General features: G+C 43.3%; 2 protein-coding genes across 5 annotated transcripts in view; both read right to left on the reverse strand.

Annotated features, from left to right (window-relative positions):
* Positions 1–3,592, reverse strand: part of GAB2 (GRB2 associated binding protein 2) — a 171,207-nt gene extending 167,615 nt beyond the window's left edge. The window contains exon 1 of the mRNA XM_042459603.1: positions 3,230–3,592. Coding sequence (XP_042315537.1) covers positions 3,230–3,319 — 90 coding nt within the window. The 5' untranslated portion in view covers positions 3,320–3,592. The remainder of the gene's footprint in view (positions 1–3,229) is intronic.
* A 9,535-nt stretch (positions 3,593–13,127) lies between these two features.
* NARS2 (asparaginyl-tRNA synthetase 2, mitochondrial) overlaps positions 13,128–19,004 on the reverse strand; it is a 51,091-nt gene continuing 45,214 nt past the window's right edge. For all 4 annotated transcript variants that reach the window (XM_042459688.1, XM_042459689.1, XM_042459690.1 and 1 more), the window contains 3 exons: positions 18,838–18,935; positions 17,033–17,059; positions 13,128–13,580 (listed from right to left, as the gene is read on the reverse strand). In XM_042459688.1, the coding sequence (XP_042315622.1) occupies positions 13,436–13,580; positions 17,033–17,059; positions 18,838–18,935 (270 nt within the window). In that variant the 3' untranslated portion in view covers positions 13,128–13,435. The remainder of the gene's footprint in view (positions 13,581–17,032; positions 17,060–18,837; positions 18,936–19,004) is intronic.

Genomic DNA, 19,004 nt, shown 5'->3' on the forward strand with positions numbered 1-19,004 from the left:
AATAATAATAATAATAATAATAATAATAATAATAATAATAATAATAATAATATAGTATTTATTTATAACCCGCCTCTTCCTGTGATGGATCAAAGTGTGTAACAGCATATAAAAAGAGAAAACAATAAAATCAAAAGCACAGAAACGGTAGATAAAAGTACACTAGACTCCAGATTCCCACTCCCCCCCCCCCCAATTAACATTAAAAGCAATCCCCCTGAAGGGAATTGAAGACATGAAGGAAAACAACACACACACTTTCCTAATAAAGAGCCACCATGGCATAGTGGTGTGAGTGTTGGACCCAGAAAGGTGCACCCACACACTGGTGACCAGAGTTCCAATCTGGCTCAGCCCTGGGTTTACATGGCTAAGCTGGGATTCAAACTCTGGTCACCAGCATGTGGGTGCATCTTTGAGGGTGACCTAGGGTGGGTGAAATGGCACAAGGAAGAGAGTCGGATTTAGGCATATCTTTAAGCTTCGTGGCTGGGAATAGGGTGGCCCCTAGGAGTTTATCACACGGGAGGAATTTCTCTTAATTTTAAATGAAAAGAAAGTGGGGCCAGAACTCAGTCACATGAATTCGAATTGCATTCATACTGACTTTCCATTGCCCAAAAATAGCTTGCCATTGTGGTAGTTTATCACGCAATGACGTTAAACCCCATGATTGCGTTCGGATTGCCATTGGATTATACTTCCAGTTTCCCTTGTCTGATAAACTCCCTAGAGTCTGGAGACAAGGTTTCGATCCCCCTCTGGGACATGACCCCCACTGGGTGACTTTGGGCAGGTCACACACTCTCAGCCTCAGAGGATGGCAATGCCAAACCTGCTCTGAAGAAACCTGGCATAAAAATCCAATGAGAGGGTGGCTTTAAGTCGGAAATGACTAGAAGGCACACGGTCACTAGGCTTTTGCAATATAGTAAGGAAGGCTGGGTGGGTGGGTGGGGAGAGGCAGCGCATCGATCCCCTTGGCTTTTGTTGTCCTCAGAGCAGCTGGCAAACAAGCCTGGTGAGGTTTCGCACTCCCTTCCTTCCCTGGTCAATCATTATCCCCACTCACTTGGTAACCTTCCACCAAGGACAAGCTGTGGGGCAGCCAGGCAGAGGGAGAGGAAGGGGGCAGAAAGAAGGGGGTGACCCCAGGCTTGCAGGGAAACATCTTTGCAAGACAAGCCAGCGAGAACTCAACTAATAATGATGATGATTATGATGATTAGTGCTAATAATAATAATCTGGAGTGACACAGTGATGGCAACCAACCAGGGCCATAGAGTGACCAAGAACACACAACCAGAGCCAGGGAAGAAAAAACACACACTGCCCTTCTCTTGGATCCTTGGGGGGGCCTTTAGACCTGCTCTCTTAAAAAGATGACCACCACCACCAGCAATACTAATTATTATTGTTATTGTTAATAATTTATTTCCAGGATTTATATCCTGCCTTTCTCCCACAATGGGAGTCAAGCTGGGTTTACAATATTTTAAAAAGACAGAGCTAAAACCATGATCACAAAGTTAAAAAAATAATTAAATACTACCAACCTTAAAACAGAGGTTAAAAACAGCATAATTCATATCATAGTAATACTAATAATCATTCATGTCCCGCCCTTTTCCCAAAATTGGGACTCGGGGAAGCTCACAGCATTAAAAAGCAGTGCAATAAAAAGCATACAAAAATGGTACCTTAAAACAGTAAAGTTTTACGATAATAAAACAAAGCACATGTTAAAAGAATAAAATACAGTTTGAAGGAGAAAAAATGTTAAAAATACTAACACTCATCATCATTATCACCTGCCTTCTCTTGCCGTCCTTGTGCCATCGCTGTGACACTCCAGATGATTATTAGTGCTAATAATAAAGATTATTAGCACTAACAATCATTATGATTATCAGCACTAATAATAATCATGAGTTGAGTCAGTGTGTTGTTGTGGTTGGAGCGTTACTTTTGGCTTAAAGTAACCAAGAATACACCTGATACTCCTGGCTTGTATGGAAACTGTTGCTTGGAGTTAAGTACCTTAACTCTGTCCGATCATCTTATTATTATTACGGTATTATTATTATGATGATTATTAATTCAGTTCTAGCCCACTTTCCTTCCAATAATGGGATTTAAAGTGGCTTACAGACTATCTAAACCGGTGCAGGAGTCAGTGTGGTATAGTGGTTTCAGTGGAGAGCAGGGTTCGGATCCCAGCTCAGCCACGGAAGCCGCCGGGTAACCTTAGGCAAGTCACACTCTCTCAGCTTCAGAGAACAGCACTGGCAAAACAATCTCTGAAGAAACATGTGAAGAAAACCCTGTGATAGGGTCGCCATAAGTCAAAAATGACTTGGAGGCACACAAGAAGAAGATGAAGCAGTAGTAATACTAGTAATTAGCAGTAGCAGTGGTACCAAGAATACTCCCGGGTGGCACAAGGATGGCGAGGGAACTCATCACTCCTACACCTAAGCAACCTGCCTTCTTTGGCCCCTCTGGTGCCCGCGCTCTGCAACCCCAGATTATTGTCATCATTATTAGCATTAATAAGGGTGCATCCAGTCTGTAGAAGTCATCATGCAGTTTGACTCCACTTTAAGATCCTGGGATTTCTAGTCTGGGAACCCAACAGGCAGCTCAAGGCCGGGGCAAGAAGGACAAATCCCAGGACTCCAGAGGATGGCAGTGCAGCACCTTTAGAAATAAGTGGTGGCCAACTGCATTGTTTCCAAGGGACAGAGGCACCTCCAGGCGCCCCAAGGAGGGGAAGGAAGGCACTACGCCGGGCCAAGCAGCCTTCCCCCTCTTCCTCCTCCTCCTGATGAAGTCTTCTTCTTCATCCTCCTCTTCCTCTTGATCATAAACCTTCCTCCTAAGCCTTCCTCCTCTGCCTGATAAGCCTTCCTCCTCCTCCTGATCTTAAGTCTTTTTCCTCCTCCTCTTCCTCATGAGCCTTCCTCCAGATCCTAAGCCTTGCTTTTCCTACTCTTCCTCTTCTCATAAGCCTTCCTCCTCCTCCTGAACTAAAGTCTTCCTCCCCCGATCTTAAGTCTTCTCCTTCCTCTTCCTCCTGACCATAAACCTTCTTCTTTTTCCTCCTCCTCTTCCTCTTGACCATAAACCTTTTTCCTAAGTCTTCTTCTTCCTCCTCCTCTTCCTCCTCCCCCTGATCTTGTCTTCTCCTCCTCCTCCTCCTCTCCCTCCTTTCTCCCTGGGACTTACGTATCTCCGCAACTTCTTCTCCGGAGGCGATTTGCGAAGCCACCCGGCGCAGACCACCTCTCCTCCGGCGATCCCTGCTCCGCTGCTCATCTCGGGCCCAGGGCCACCGCCGGGGGAGACCGGGGAGCCCTCCGCTGCTCCAGCCGCTTAGCCTGCCTCCTCCTCCTCCTCCTCCTCCAGCATCAGCATCACCCTGGGCGCCCCAACAGCGCCAAAGGCCCCCACAGCCCCCTGCCTCCTGCTGCAGGGAAACAAGGGGCTCTTCTTCTTCTTCTTCTTCTCTCCAGCAAAAGCAGAGAGAGAGAGAGAGAGAGACACTGCCCAGCAGCCCTGCCTCCCTCCCTGGTCTCTCTCTCTCTCTCTCTCTCTGCCAGCAGCAGCAGCAGCAGCGGCAGGAAACTCTGCCTCTAGTTGCCTTTGCCTTTTCCCAGCCATCCCCAGCCACGCCTAGCTCTTGCAAAGGGCAGACACAGGCAGCCAAGGTGGAGGGATGGATGGAGGGATGGCTTGGCAAGGAAGGGAGGGAGGGCAGGCAGCCTCCTCCTCCTCGGGATCTCGCCTGGATCCCTTGCTTTCTGGGTGGATTGCGTTCACTGGCTGGGATCCTGGGGCTCAAGGAGACCCACAGGCTCAGCAGGGGTTGCAAAAAGGGAAAGTGCACAGAAACTAACTGGCTTGGAAGGAAATGAAAGTGTCTGGACAGGGAGCCTCAACATCAGGATCTTGCCTGGATCCCCTGCTTTCTTGATGGATTGCATTCACTGGCTGGGCTCCTATGGCTAAAGGAGACCCATAGAGTCAGCAGGTTTTGCAATGGGGAAAAACTCCTGCAAGCTGGCTGACAAATAAATAGAAGTGTTTGGAATAAAGACAGGGAGCCTCCCCAGGACCACCTTGCATGGAGCCCCTGGTTTCTGGACAGACTGAATCCACAGGCAAGGATCCGGGCTAAAGGAGACCCATTGCAAAGGGCAGAAATGCACACAAGGCGGCTGGCTGGCTTGGAAATAAATAAGGTTTTTGGAAGGGTGACAGGGAGCCTTCTCAGGATCTTGTATGGACCTCTGGTTTCTGGAGAGATTACATTCCCAGGCTGGGATCCTACGGATAAGGAGACCCATTGGCTCAGCAGGATTTGCAAAGGCCAGACAGAGGCACAGGATGGCTGGCTTGGAAAGATGATTGTTTAGCATTCTTACTACTCGTAGTATCATCATCATCATACCCCCAGCCTGTTCTGATGAATCCAGCCTCGTCCCACTTTTCCACCAGCTTATAAAATTGTATCCCCCCTTTCTCAGCAGCTTCCTTCGGTTGCTGCAAACTGGACTCAGGACCCAAGAATACTGTACTTTGCATCCAGTGAACTCATGGCAAGGGGAAGAGGGGGAAGTTTTGCCCTTTCCATGAGGCTCAGGCAAAGCAAACTGCTGCACCCTCTCCTGGCTTGGAAGTTAAATAACTTCCGTTGGAGTGGACTCAAGGCTACTTCCTCAGATGCATTTGGTGAATCCAAATGCTGGCTGAGTCCAGATGCATCTGAGGAAGTAGACTGAAGTCTACAAAAGCTCATGCTGCCAACTTCTTTCTTTCATTTAGTCTCAAAGGTGCTACTAGGTCTCTCTAAATACGGATTCCACAGACTGACACAGCAATCTCTTTGAATTCTAATTTTCATGAAATAACTTGTCATCTTGGCCACTCTCTGATGTTGCCTGAACAATATTATTATATTGATTTAAGTCCCACTTCCTCCCCGAAAATTGGGACACAAAGTGGCTTACAATTTAAAAGAACAATATGATTAAAAACAGAAAAGTGAGCCCAAAACAGAGTTATCTAATACAGTAGAATGCAATGATCTTGCATTAATAAGTGATAGACTCATTCAGTTCACAGGAGCAAATCCTATTACTAGACTACTACAACAGGCCCATTCAATCCACAGCATTAGGCTGGTTTCCAAAACCCAAACATGGACATGATATACCTTGCTCAGAAAGAAATTTTGTGTAGAATAAAACCTAAATTGTAAAGGGTTCTTTAGTCCAGGATTCCTCTTGTCAGGATTCCCTGATACTTGTAAAGCATGTATTTATACCATTTTCCAGACATTTAAAAATAAATAAATATAATATTTATTATCTGAAGTCAAAGGCTTTCATGGCCAGCATCCATAGATTTTTGTGGGGTTTTCAGGCTATGTGGCCATGTTCTAGAAGAGTTTCTTCCTGACGTTTCGCCAGCATCTGTGGCTGGCATCTTTAGAGAAGATTTCACCAGCATCTGTGGATACTGGCAAACGTCAGGAATAAACTCTTTTAGAAAAGTGGGATGAGGGTGGATTCATCAGAACAGGCTGGGGGTATGTGATGATGATGATGATACTACTAGTAGTTCTTGCATGGCAGAATGGGGTTGGACTGGATGGCCCTTGGGGTCTCTTCCAACTCTACGATTCTATGATTCTATGGCCATATAGCCCGAAAAACCCACAAAAATCTAATATTTATTATTATTCAGTCATTCATCCATTTTACAATCTTATCTTTTTACAGCATTATTATCACCATCACCACACTTCCACCTCCTGTCACCATCACCAATAGTAAAACCTAACCTACCAAACGCTAATATTCTTAATATAATAAGTGTTCTAATTTATAAAATACATACTTCTCCTTGAGCCTATACCTCCATCTTAAACCATAATAAAAACTCTCCTAACACACAGGCCTATCTATCTATTTATCCCATACATACTCCTTCTCTACATTCATTCCTTCTCTATTACTATTCTACCCATCTTCTCCCTAATCTCTCCTATCTCTTTCTGTTTTCATCTCTTCCCACTTTCCTCCTCCTCCTCCTCCTCATCCATCTCTCTCTCCTATCCACTCTCTCCTTCATCTCTTCTCCTTAGTGTCAGCCCTCCTCCTACCATTCAGATATTTTGGAATATTCTATTATCTTCTAAGCAGTGCCATTTTTGTAACCTTGCTATTGTGATCCTGTCTATGATGATTTAATTTGTATGTTTCAACAGACCATTTAGAATTGCTCCCCAGTACTATTGGAACCACAGTTGTTTTCTTCTCCCAGAGGTCCTGCATCTCAATTTGAAAATAATAATAATAATAATAATAATAATAATAATTTCTAAAGTGACCATCAATATATTAGGAAGGACATGCTCTACATGCCAAGGAGCAGAGAGCTTGGAACATTGCCTTCTGCAACTCTCAGAATCCTCTATGTTGGTTGGGAGATTCTGGGATCTGTAGTCCAAAGCCAACTTTTCGACACACAGATTGGGGCCATTTTCACACTCATGTGCACACAGAAAAAGCCTGTTGCAGACTTATTTCCCACAGCAGGTCTACAGAGGAAGTTCTGATGTGTGCTGGCTCTCTCTCACCTCATTTCCCCATCTTGGTCCTGTCTCTTCCTGACAGTTCAGCAACCCACCAATTGCTCAAGTTTCAAGAAGTCAGTCTTCTGAGTATAGTAGTTTCCTCTCATCAAATCACTGATACATGGAACAGCCTTGGGAATCAGGATGTCTGAGGATTCACTTGCCAACCCCTTAGTTTAGCCGAAGGCTAAACGGCCTTGTAGATCACAGAAGCAAAGAGTTCAAAGAGAACTTGAAAGATCATCCTGGTGGTGCAGGAGTTGAATGCGTGTACTGCAAGCCACAAGTTCGTGAGTTCGATCCCAGGCAGGGCTCCAGGGTCCACTCAGCCTTGCATCCTTCCGTAGGTTGCTAAAATGAGTACCCACCTTGTTGGAGGCAATTGGCTTACACATTATAAAACACTTAGGGAGTGCTTAGTTCACTGATATACTTAGTATACTTAGTATAGAAATGTAAAGTGCCATTGCCAAGTGCTATCCAGTTCAGCATCATTCTGCCTTGCAGGATTACACACTCAAAGCACTCCCGAGAGATGGCTGTCCAGCCTGTTTAAAAACCTCCAAAGAGGGAGACTCCACCACACTCTAAGGGAGCGTATTCCATTGTTGGAACAGCTCTTACTGTCAAGAAGTTCTTCCTAAGGTTTAGGTGGAATCTCTTTTTCTAGATGTAGCTGGACTACAACTTCCAGCAGTCTTGGGTAGCATAGTCAGTGGTGAAGGATGAAGAGAATTTGCAGCTCAGTCACATCTAGATGGCCACAAATTTTCCATTCTTGTTTTACATCCTGCCGGAAAAGGCCAATGGGGATATTAGAACTTTGAAGTGGCTTTTGGGGGATGGGGAACTACAAGGGTTTTTTTTTGGGGGGGGGGGCTGCTGCCTGGGGAATTCTGGGAGATATAGTCCTTTTGCAAGCCCTGGTGAGTACTTTGTGTACACAATCTGTGCAGTCTATTTTAAGCAGGATTGATACTGGATTGATTGATTTTGATACTGTGCCTTCAACATCCATTTCAAGGACAGTTTACAGACTGAAAGCATCCATCTGACCAAAATAACTAACAAGCCAAATCTAAAACTTAGAAAAAGCTTTTTCTCAGGATGATGATGATGATGATGATGCTAGGAAGACAGAATAGCAGCAGTTGCTACTATGCTGGCATATCACCCAACATTTCCCAGATGAAAACCAGGATGTGTGTAGCCAAATGGTAACAGTTATTGTTGTGTCTCTTCAAACCGTTTTCACTTACGGTGACCTTAAGGTAAACTTCTCACGGGGTTTTCTTGGCAAGTTTTGTTCAGAGGAATCAGAATTGGAAGAGATCGCAAGGGCCACCCAGTCCAACCCCCTGCCATGTAGGAAATCTCAATCAAAGCATCCTCAACAGATGGCCATCTAGCCTCTGCTCAGGGACGTAGCTAGGATTTTAGGAAGGGGGGGGGTCCAGACTAAGTGCCACCATTATAATGGGGCTTGAGTGCGGCAGCGCAGCAGCACACACCATTCATTTTTCTAATGGAAGGGGGGGGCCCGGGCCCCCAGACCCCCCCCCCCCCCCCGGCTACGTCCCTGCTCTGCTTAAAGACCTCAAAAGGAGACTCCACTACACTCCAAGGGAGTGCATTCCACTGTCGAACAGCCCTTACTGTCAGGAAGTTCCTCCTAATGTTGAGGTGGAATCTCTCTTCCTGGAGCTTGCATCCATTTTCCGGGCCCTGTTCTCTGGAGCAGCAGAAAACAAGCTTGCTCCCTCCTCAACATGACATCCCTTCAAATATTTAAACAGGGCTACCATATAACCTCTTAACCTTTTCTCCAGGCTAAACATCCCCAGCTCCCTAAGTCGTTCCTCATGGTTTCCAGAACATTCACCATTTTAGTTGCTCTCCTTTGGACATGCTCGTTTCTCAACATCCTTTTTAAATTGTGGTGCCCAGAACTGGACCCACTATTCCAGGTGGGGCCTGACCAAAGCAGAATAGTGGCACTATTACTTCCCTTGATCTAGTTACTGTACTTTTATTGATGCAGCCTAAAATTGCATTGACCTTGTTAGCTGCCGCATTGCACTGTTGACTCATGTTCAACTTATGGTCTACTTGGACTCCTAGGCCCGTTACAAATGGGCATAAAGTACGGACTAGGTCCGTATTAGGATTGGAAAGGGGCGTCACTTCCAGACGCCCCTAACCCTAATATGGACCGAGTCCGTACAAAATGGCGGCGCCCATTCCACATGGGGCTGCCATCTTTATGTAGTGGATGCACTGCGTCTGCACGTCGCACAGCGCATATGATGCTGCGAGTGCACCATTGGCGCCTAGCGGCATCATATCCATATCGCAAAGAGAAGTGCCATTTTGGCGCTGCTTATTTGCAGCGCGGAGGAGCCTTGCGGTTTGGACGCTGGGGCTCGTCCACACTGCAAATGAAGGCGGTGGCAGACCGCCCCTTCTGGGCAGTCTGTAATGCGCCCTAGATCCCTTTCACACATAGTTTCATTCAGCCAGGTCTCCCCCATCCTATATCTGTGCTTTTCATTTTTCCACCCTAAGTGCAGTACCTTACATTTCTCCCTGTTGGATTTCATTTTGTTAGCTTTGGCCCAGCTTTCTAGTCTATTCAGGTCATTTTGAATTTTAATCCTGCCCTCTGGGGTGTTAGCTACTCCTCCTAATTTGGTGTCATCTGCAAATTTGATAACTATGCTCCCAATTCTGTCATCCAAGTCATTGATAAAGATGTTGAATAGCACTGGGCCCAGGACAGACCCCTGTGGGACCCCACTGGAGGTTTCTCACAGTCTTCCTCTGAGGCTGAGAGCATGTGACTTGCCCATGGTCATCCAATGGGTTTCCATGGCTGAGTGGGTGTTCGAACCCTGGTCTCCAGAGTTGTAGTCCAATGCCTAAACCACTACACCATGCTGAATTATCTGCCTGAAATGTCAAGTAAAAAGCAACATGGGGCACAACAGACGGGCAGATCCGTGCCATCCTTGTTTGCCTCACATTGTTATTGCAGCCACCAAATGGTGCAGCAATGATGCGCTCCCTCCTGGGAACAAAAAGAAGCTGCCTAAAGCAGATTCCTGGAAGGGGTGCAATTCGTGCCAGCGCCATTTGTACCGGGCCAAAATGCCCATTTGTACCGGGCCTAAAAGTGCTTAATGAGAAAATTAAGACTCTGGAAATGTGCAGAAGTAAAAAATAGTTTGCATTACAAAGCTAAATCACAGAGATCCAAGCTGGTCCTTTGTTGCCATCAGGCTGGCTTTGTCTTATGGTAAGTGTATGAATAAGAAATCTCAAAGAAATACCTATCATCAACAGCCCTATTTGGGTCTCTGGCTTCCTTGGTTGAGTCTCTTTATCTGTAATATGGTCGATTTATGTCATACTTTAGAAATTTTGTTTGATATTTTGGAAAAGGCCACTCTGAGTCACCAAGACAACATCTACCACACCTGTTAACATTCCTAACAGATTACGCCACATGATCTCATAATCATAAGGGATGATCGAGCAAAAAATTAATTGCATACCTGCGTGTATCAGTGTGAAGACTGTAATGAATATGGCAGAAAGAGCTTGCTGGAGAAAAAGTCCCATGGCATTTTACATCCAGCTGAGTCAGCTAATGAAGCAATATGGGCAAGCAGAACAATCTTATAAGTATATTAAGGACTGATTCTTGTACCTTTTTTGAAAAATGTAGTTGTGCCATCTACTGGAGGAAGGCAGGCATTTCACAAGCAAAATCTTGTTAGAGTAAAATAAAAAAACATTATAAAACACAAAAGCAACTGTTAAAATACAATACTATAAATCCATTAAAATATACTTATATAATACAGTCTTTAAAATGGACCAATTAAAAGAATCATAATTCTTTTAATCTCTGATTTAAAGGGCCCTGCCTAGTTTCTACTGCTAGTGAAACAAAGATTTTTAAAATGTTCAAAATAACAAAGCAAGAACCCATTTCGCAGAAAACGAAGAATGTGTACAGTTGCTTAAGTATCAAATGAAAGATTTGTTGTTGTGCACCTTGAAGTCGTTACTGAATTATGGCAACCCTAAGGTGAATCTTGGCATGATTTGTTCAGGAAGGGATGGCCATTGCCTTCCTGTTAGGCTGAGAGAGTGTGACTTGCCCAAGGTATGGGATTTCCATGTCCAAGGGGGGATTCAAACCCTGGACTCCCAGAGTCCTAGTCCAACACTTGAGACCATACCAGCTCTCTATGCAAGTAGCGTGTTGTGTGTCTTCAAGTCATTTTCAACTTATGGCAACTCTAAAGCGAACCTATCATGGCAAGATTTGTTCAGAGGAGGTTTGCCATTGCCTTCCCCTGAGGCTGAGAGCATGTGACTTGCCCATGCAGGAATCAAAACATCCAGCCACTCTTTAAAAATCTAACCCCCCCCCCCCCCAAAAAAAAAAAAAAAAAAGAGGATGAAAGAGACAGGAATATAAAATACATAAACATGGGATTTTCTGTATGAACATGGAAATTTCTCTCCCTGCCTCATCTTTCACCACCAGATCATAATATTGGCATGCCTTGGCAATTAAGGTGGTTGGCATCTCTTCCTCATCAAGAAATTATTATTTTTTATTTTATGAGAAAAGAACGGAGAGAGGTCATTTACTGAGCTGCGTTCCAGGAACATGGTCCTTTCCTTCTCCCAACTGTAGTATGAAACGAAAGGCTTTGCTTGCCAAAATTCTCTCTTAATTAAAAGTTCTACCAACAATGACTTACATCATGGTTTTATATCTTTATCTTCCCAATGCAAATGAGGAAACTAAGGGAGAGGACAATTAAGCAATCATCTTAATTTAACACAGCATGATGGAAAAAAACAACAACTGAGGCCTAGGACAACTCCTCAATTGCTCATGGCAGTATCGTCTATGAGTCAAGAGGCACCTGTTGTTGTTCAGGGCGCAACGTAGCCACTAAGGGATTTGGACCATCCGACTGGTAAACTCAATGGCAGATGCTCTGGAATAGAATGAACCGAGTTCTCATTTCCAACCGTACCTGCCAACTCATATTTATGTTTTTAAATTCCAAATGGGATTGACTGTTCTGATACCTAAATTTTTACCACAGGAGGAAAAATACATTATGGTGCTGCACAGAATGCCAAATTGTTTGTGGCATTTAATCAATTTCTATATCTTGATTTTGTTGGCTTTTGTTGAAGCATTCAGTGGGTTTTCAAAAGAGCATCCTGTTATATACAGTGGTTGGCATGTGATGGGGACTTAATATTAGAAGTCTATTTAAGCAAACTGGATGGTGTTCAAAGGCTGCAGCCTCAAAGAAGCAACAATAATATGTAAGTCTTTTGCAGGTGTCATGGTTGACTATCCCTATTCCTTTACCTTCAAAATGAAATCCTATTGTTGATTACTCAGAAATGTGCAACCAAAATAATCAGGGGACTGGAGCAAGTATCCTATGAAAAAAGGTTACAACATTTGGGGCTTTTAAGCATACAGCAGCAGCAGCAGGAGGAGTTAATAGGGTGAGACATGATAGAGGTGAATAAAACCCTGTATACTGTGGAAAAGTTGGGGAAGACGTTTTCCCCCTTTCTCAATATAATAACCCAGTGGGATCATCTGCTGAAGGTGGAAGGGGGCGATTTCAAGACAGATAATTGCACTGTGCAATTTGAAAGTGTAATTTAGTGCCACAAGATGAGTGTTAAATTACACTGGCCTTTTTCAAGGGCAAATGATCCTCACTTTCACATCTATTCTATCTGAAAAGCCAAACTGCATGAGACACTACCCATGTAATTAAGCAGTTGCATGAACATCTTTTTTTTAAACTGTGGAGGACCAAACCCATTATGAGGACTCTGGCCTGGGAGGGTGTTGTAGGAGGGACTTTACACCCTTTGCCTCTCCTGCTGAGATCCCAATCTGGATTAGGGAACTCCATGTCTAATATCCTGACTGGAGAAATGACCTGATGCAGTGAACAGACATATGTAAATGGAAAAAAATATGGATTAAATCTGGATTGGGCTTGCACTATGTATGCATGGAGTGTGGAGGAATATTATGGGTTGAAGCCTTACCCACATTTATACCACAATCCTGACCCAAATTTGTCCATCTGTAATTTACTTGGTGCAAAATGAAGAATCTCATGTTCTCACTGTTTGGAACAACACTGTCCTAAATCTTTCTGGTGTGTAGCAAATGAGTCTCACTTCCAATACCCATTTAAGCTTGAGCTGAATTTGAGTGTGTGTGTGTGTGTGTGTATATGGGAAAGGGATTTCCCCTTGTTATGTTGTTAACCAAGCAAGCATATAAGAAACATACTAATAGTATGTAATTATTTCACTGCAATTCAAATAATGCAATATTGCATGGTTGTCTCATTACGTTTCTGATCATACCTGTTTCAGAGTTATGAAAGCAAAAAACCCCATCTTGCAGATGAATAAATTTCCAGGGAAGTTTATTGATTGTAATTATGGCCAGGATTTGGCCAGATGATTTTCAAAGGGAACAAAGATCTCTGCAGGTGTTGAAAACTTTGTACATGAATATAATACAAAATTAGTCCCAGCTTCAAACCTTCAGTCAATCTGAACAAAGCTGAGCGCAACATTATCCAATCCTGAAACATGGAATGGGGAGAATCTGATCGTCTTCCCAATGGTGCAGTATTTCTGCCATCCAACCATGTCTTGACTTTTTTAAAAAAGTAACACAGCAGAGTCACATCCTCAGGAGACAAGAGAATGTACTACAAGATGCATGAATGGGGAAATCGTGGGAATGGGATGACATCTTTGATGTTTTCAACTCCCAAGATGCACCGGAGGTAACGCTCAAACCCCATTCCAAATCCTCCATGAGGTGTTGATCCAAACTGACGCAGCTCTAGATACCTGGAGGGTGAAACAGCAGATCTGTTACATCTAATAATGTTTTCCATTTGGGGATAAATCCCTTTTCATTGAACCTCCACTATCAGACCTTCTTGTATTTCTGCAAAGCCTAGTCCCTATCAAACTTTTAACATTCATCACTGTCTTCTTAATGTGCTTTACATTCTGCCACCAAACCAGGACTGGCCTAAGGATGTAATTCTTTGCTGATTTTCATCTTGAAGGAAGCAGTGAATAATTTGAGCAATTTCTTCCTGTCAAGAGAAAAATCTTTAAAAACTGAGCAGTTTTTGAATACTGTCTGATGTTTGGGACCTAATTAATTCTGTGCAAAAACCACGCCTGTGTGTTTGTTTTTTGCAGGAAACAGCATTTCTTGCACAGTAAATATTTACTGTACTTGCTTGCTGAGTCACTGATAGATGTGCAGATATCACAGAACACACAGCAATGCCTGCTGAGATGGAGATAAAATGGTGGGCTCCCATCTCTGAAAACATCAGAAAGGCATGTAGCTCAGCTATTGCTTCCCTGGTCTTGTAATGTATCTCACATACCTATGGAAATTTGACAAACATTGTCATAGATACACAACAGAGCAATTCTGAGCAGATTCACCTTTGTAGATTTGGAAAGCAGGGGTTTTCCCGTGTTAGTGGGGGCAGGATTCTTCTCTGGGTTTTAGCTTCATTTTTAAAAATAGCAATCCAAGGTGCTGGTTCTATTCTTGGGGGTAGGGTTTGGCCCCGTGACACACCCCATTTAAAGTTCACACTAAAACCCACAATGGATTCAGTGCCCCACTGACATGGGAGCCACCAGCTTCCACTGTTAGAAAGCAAGGAAAAATTAAGTCATGGGGTCATAAAGCAAGATAAAACCATACAAAATATTGAACATGATGATGCGGATTTTTTTGTTTAAATCTAGTTGGTTCTCTAGTCTTGCTTCTGAGCTTTTCAGCCAACATTTCCAACACATTTCCAAAGTTTTCTTGCCAGGAGGAATGAAACAAAGGCAAGGAACATGCCACATGCTGATCCCTGCCCATTTCTATGACCTTCTATCCCCACCTGCTACCAAAATTCAGCAGTATTGCTGTAGTAAGAGGGGAGATAATACTATTTGGTTAGGCCAGGGTGGGGAAAGTGAAGTTCTGTGGTCCCATGCGCCCTACAAGACTGCTTTTACAGTCTTCAAACACTCTCAACCAACCATTGTTGTTGTATACCTTCAAGTTGTTTCTGACTTAAGGCAACCCTAAGGTGTACCTATCACAAAGGTTTTTTTGGCATGTTTCTTTAAAGGGGGAAGGATGCCTTTGCCATCCTCTGAGGCTGAGACAGTGTGACTTGCCCAAGGTCACCCAGTGGGTTTCCATGGCCAAGCCAGGATTCAAACCTAGGTCTCCAGAGACATAGTCACAGTGCTCAAACCACTCTAACATAATGGCTCCCAACCAACCATTGTCTAACCAAAAATAGAAGGTGAACTGCTTCATTTAGAAGATGGGTTTCAGCCCTCTCCTTATTATTTAACATGACAAATAAGTAAATAAGTGCCCATTTTTCAAAACCAGAAGTCTATTTCCAGCCACTTTCTGCTTTTCATTCTGGGGGTAGTTTTTGGCAATCCATGTGACCCCTTGAGTAGATCTTAGCACAGAAAATTGTGCACCAGATCTATTGCAGTTGGTCCAGATCCCATCCTAGGGTTAACTTGCTAGCCAACCAGCCGAAAAAGTTGCTTAATGCCTGCAAGTGTTTACAAATATGGACAGTGGATAAGCGTCGATCATATATACAAATCTAAAAATATAACATGGCGATGAAATGTATGTAGGAGAGGCCTTAAGAACTTCTTCAAAAGGTTTGGTGAAATTTAGCTCAGCTGAGTTGTAGCAACTTTCTGTAAACGAGACAAATCCAAATGGTGCTACTGCCACCTTGAAGTTTGACTTTCAGTGTTACGAAGAGAAGGAAATCAAGTGGAACAAAGTTGTCTGATGAGATCTAATGTATAATGGAGTTCTCTAACAGCAGCTGAGCTCTGATTTAAAAAACAAACAAACAGAAAAACTCCTAGCTCACCAAAACTGAAGAGCAATATTGGATTCTCCTTCAAACAACCTAGGCTGTTTTTTCTTGCCTCTCGGACTACGGCAATTTCAAAAAACCAAACCAGACACAAGAAAACTCATCAGTTTTGAGTGCTTGATGATGCTTGAAAGAGCTGCTTTCTCCAAAATGTATTCAACTTGGCAAAGAAGTCAAGATTTTTTAAAGCAAGTTCACAGACCATCCATAAGATAAAGGCTGGAATCCTGTTGTTAGACCCTACTGTTACTAAATCAATGGGATTTACATTAGCTGTTGAATGGTGTGTCAACACTTGATTCAATTGGGAGTACTAAGAGGACTTCAGCCAGTGGCTGGACTCCTGTTGGTTAGTCCCAACTACAGTAGCCCCATAAAATCAACTGAATTTATTTATAATGTTGACCCACCGTCTCCCCGTTCAATGGGTCAATCGTAGCTGAGACTAACCAATCCTACTGGTGGTCCCAATGAATGCAGACCCATTGAATCAACTGTTGCGAATAGTGAAACAATGCTTATGTAAACCATATGGATTTAATGAGTCTACTCCTGTTGGGATTATCTATGGGATTCAAGCCAATGTTTGCTGGGAGGGTTCACAATAAACATGACAGCACCATCACCATTAACCATACATTGTATAGGCTGGGGAAAATGAAAAAAAAAATTGCTGTGCCCCAAATTGGGATTGGAAAGTACTGACATTTCACAATCATTTATTTATTTTTAAAACTTTTTCTGTCCTGAAGGTGAAATTATGAATTTTGGTAAGCTCATGAAAAATGAACCAAAGCCATATTCTCCCCCATTTGTGTTACTGATATCCAACAGTCACAGTGGTTTCCAGCATGGATAAACCATACTGTACCTGCATGCCAATAAGTATTTAAGATGAACAGCCTGTCAAAGAGAGAGAGAGAGAGAGAGAGAGAGAGAGAGAGAGAGAGAGATGGCAACCCTTCTTCAGCATCACATACAAGGGTGAATTTACACAGGGAATCAAAGCCAGATATCTAAGAGTTAAATGCTCAAAGCCCTGACCTTGGATGGATGAATCTGAGGCTTTCAGTTTCTGTTTCAAGTTCTTTTCATCTTCTGGATGAAGTTAGTAATTAAAAAAAATACTTATGACAAACAAAACTTCAATGAAATGTACATCCATACCTGGCCTCTACTGGTGCAGAATATAAGAGGAACTACCAAAAACTTAACTGTTACCCCCTCAAGACTTCAAGAAATATCTGTTCCCTCTCTACCATCTTCTTGCCACCAACAGTTAGGCAAATCCATTCGATATTGATGATCCCCTAAACATGTCAACATAATCACAAGTGGTACTTTAGTGTGTCTTACCATTGATAGGTGTCTTCAAGTCCCAACCTGTGGAAATCAACAAAATAAACTCTTCTCAGTAGATCTGCAGTGCTGGAAGATTCTAGAGAGGTAGTCCTGTTCACTTATTGCAAGATAAAATGGCAAGAGTCTTGTAATAATAATAATAATAGGTTTTATTTATATACCGCCCAATCACTGGGAATCTGAGCGGTTTACAACAGAGGGGATAATAGACATTACATTATGTAATGTAATGGTACATTACAACTGGGGGGGGGTGTCTCAAGGTGGAAATGCGCATGGACAGCAGCTGGGATGCCCTATTGTGCCATGTTCCACCATTAGATGGCTTGTTTTTATCCAAGTTCATTTAGTTCTGTGCTCCCCACAACAGTCCAAAGTGCTGCAGCTCAAGTATAGGCTTAACATTTCCAGTCTGAGATCTGCAAGCACACCTATGCTACACCTGTGCTCTCAATACTCACTGGACTCAGCTATGTGTCCGAAGCCATACACAGAATATGAAGTTGAAGGCTTTCATAGCTAACATCCATAGTTTTTTGTGGGCTTTTCGGGCTATGTGGCCGTGTTCTGGAAGAGTTTGTTCCTGACGTTTAACAAGCATCTATGGTCAGCACATGCCAGTATTCTCTGAAGATGCCAGCCACAAATGCTGGCAAAATGTCAGGAATAAATTCTTCCAGAGCACAGCCACATAGCCCAAAAAACCCACAAAAAAACTATACATACACAGAATGATTACACTGTTCACTGAGATTTGCTGAGGTCCTCCAGAGGTCTTAGTGAAAGCTGAAAGCATTCTGCATCTTGCTACAGGGGCATAGATGTTTCTTTAATCCCCTTGCTTACTACCAGAATGGCTGTGAGTGGAAGACTGCGATAGCTAAATGGTAAATCGGTGGGGGGAAGAAGCCTGGGTTGTTGCAGAGAGGGGAAGAGAACATCAACTTCTCTAACAACCAAAAAAGACATTTACATGTGTTAAAGTGGACTTAGCCATTTTATGCCACTAACATGATGCCATTCACAATGAGAATGGAGCCCTGCATTGGAACGATAAATTTAGTCAACACTAAGGCAGAGGAGTAGCATAATTACACACTTTGGGAATTACTGGAATAAGGAGTTAGAGATGGCCATCTGTCGGGGATGCTTTGATTGGGAGTTTCTGCATGGCAGGGCATTGGATTGGATGGCCCTTGTGGTCTTTTCCAATTCTATGATTCTATAAACTCTATTCAGGCAGGAATAGCTCATCTTTCCACCCTCTCAGTGCACTCTGTCTCTTCTGTTATGCCACAACTCCCTATATTTTCCCCCTGGTGACAATATTGCTAGTCTTTTGCTTTCTCACTCACTCCAATAAAACCAATAGCCGGTGTTTCTTTAGGCAGATATTTCTGTTTTTATGTGTGAGAGTTTGGTTTTTTCCCCCTGCACATAGAACCAAAGTGAACTGAGAACCAGCCCTTTTAAAATGGCATGCTAAGATTTCCCAATCCACTCTGACAAAGTAGCTCCCCCACTCCATAATCCAAACTTATGTGAGAAAGGAATGTTTTAAGATTCTTTTGGATCCTTGTTTTATAAGAGAACTGAGGAAATATCTAGGAGGAGGAGACAGATTACACACAGTAAACTGGAACACCATGAAACACATCTCCAAACAAGCATCTGTTCTGTCTGAGTGCCCTCCCTCCCCTCCCCTCCAATTATTGGTGTCCTTAGCAAACCTCTCTTGACCAACTGTCAAAATGTCCTCCCCCTCAAATCACCCACAAAGCAGCAGACATTCTTTTGACCTCTGTAGGCGGGACTGAAGAAAATCCAGTCGGTCTTCTCTCAAGCTGCCTCCGCAAAGTTCCCCAACTCCTGATACCAGAAGATCAACGGCTGCAACCTTAAAGGAAAGGGGAAAATTATTGGAAGCACTGCTCCAGTCAAGTGTTCCTTTTACATTCATGTCTCC

Source organism: Sceloporus undulatus, chromosome 3 (assembly GCF_019175285.1).
Source record: "Sceloporus undulatus isolate JIND9_A2432 ecotype Alabama chromosome 3, SceUnd_v1.1, whole genome shotgun sequence".
Taxonomy (NCBI): Eukaryota; Metazoa; Chordata; class Lepidosauria; order Squamata; family Phrynosomatidae; genus Sceloporus; species Sceloporus undulatus.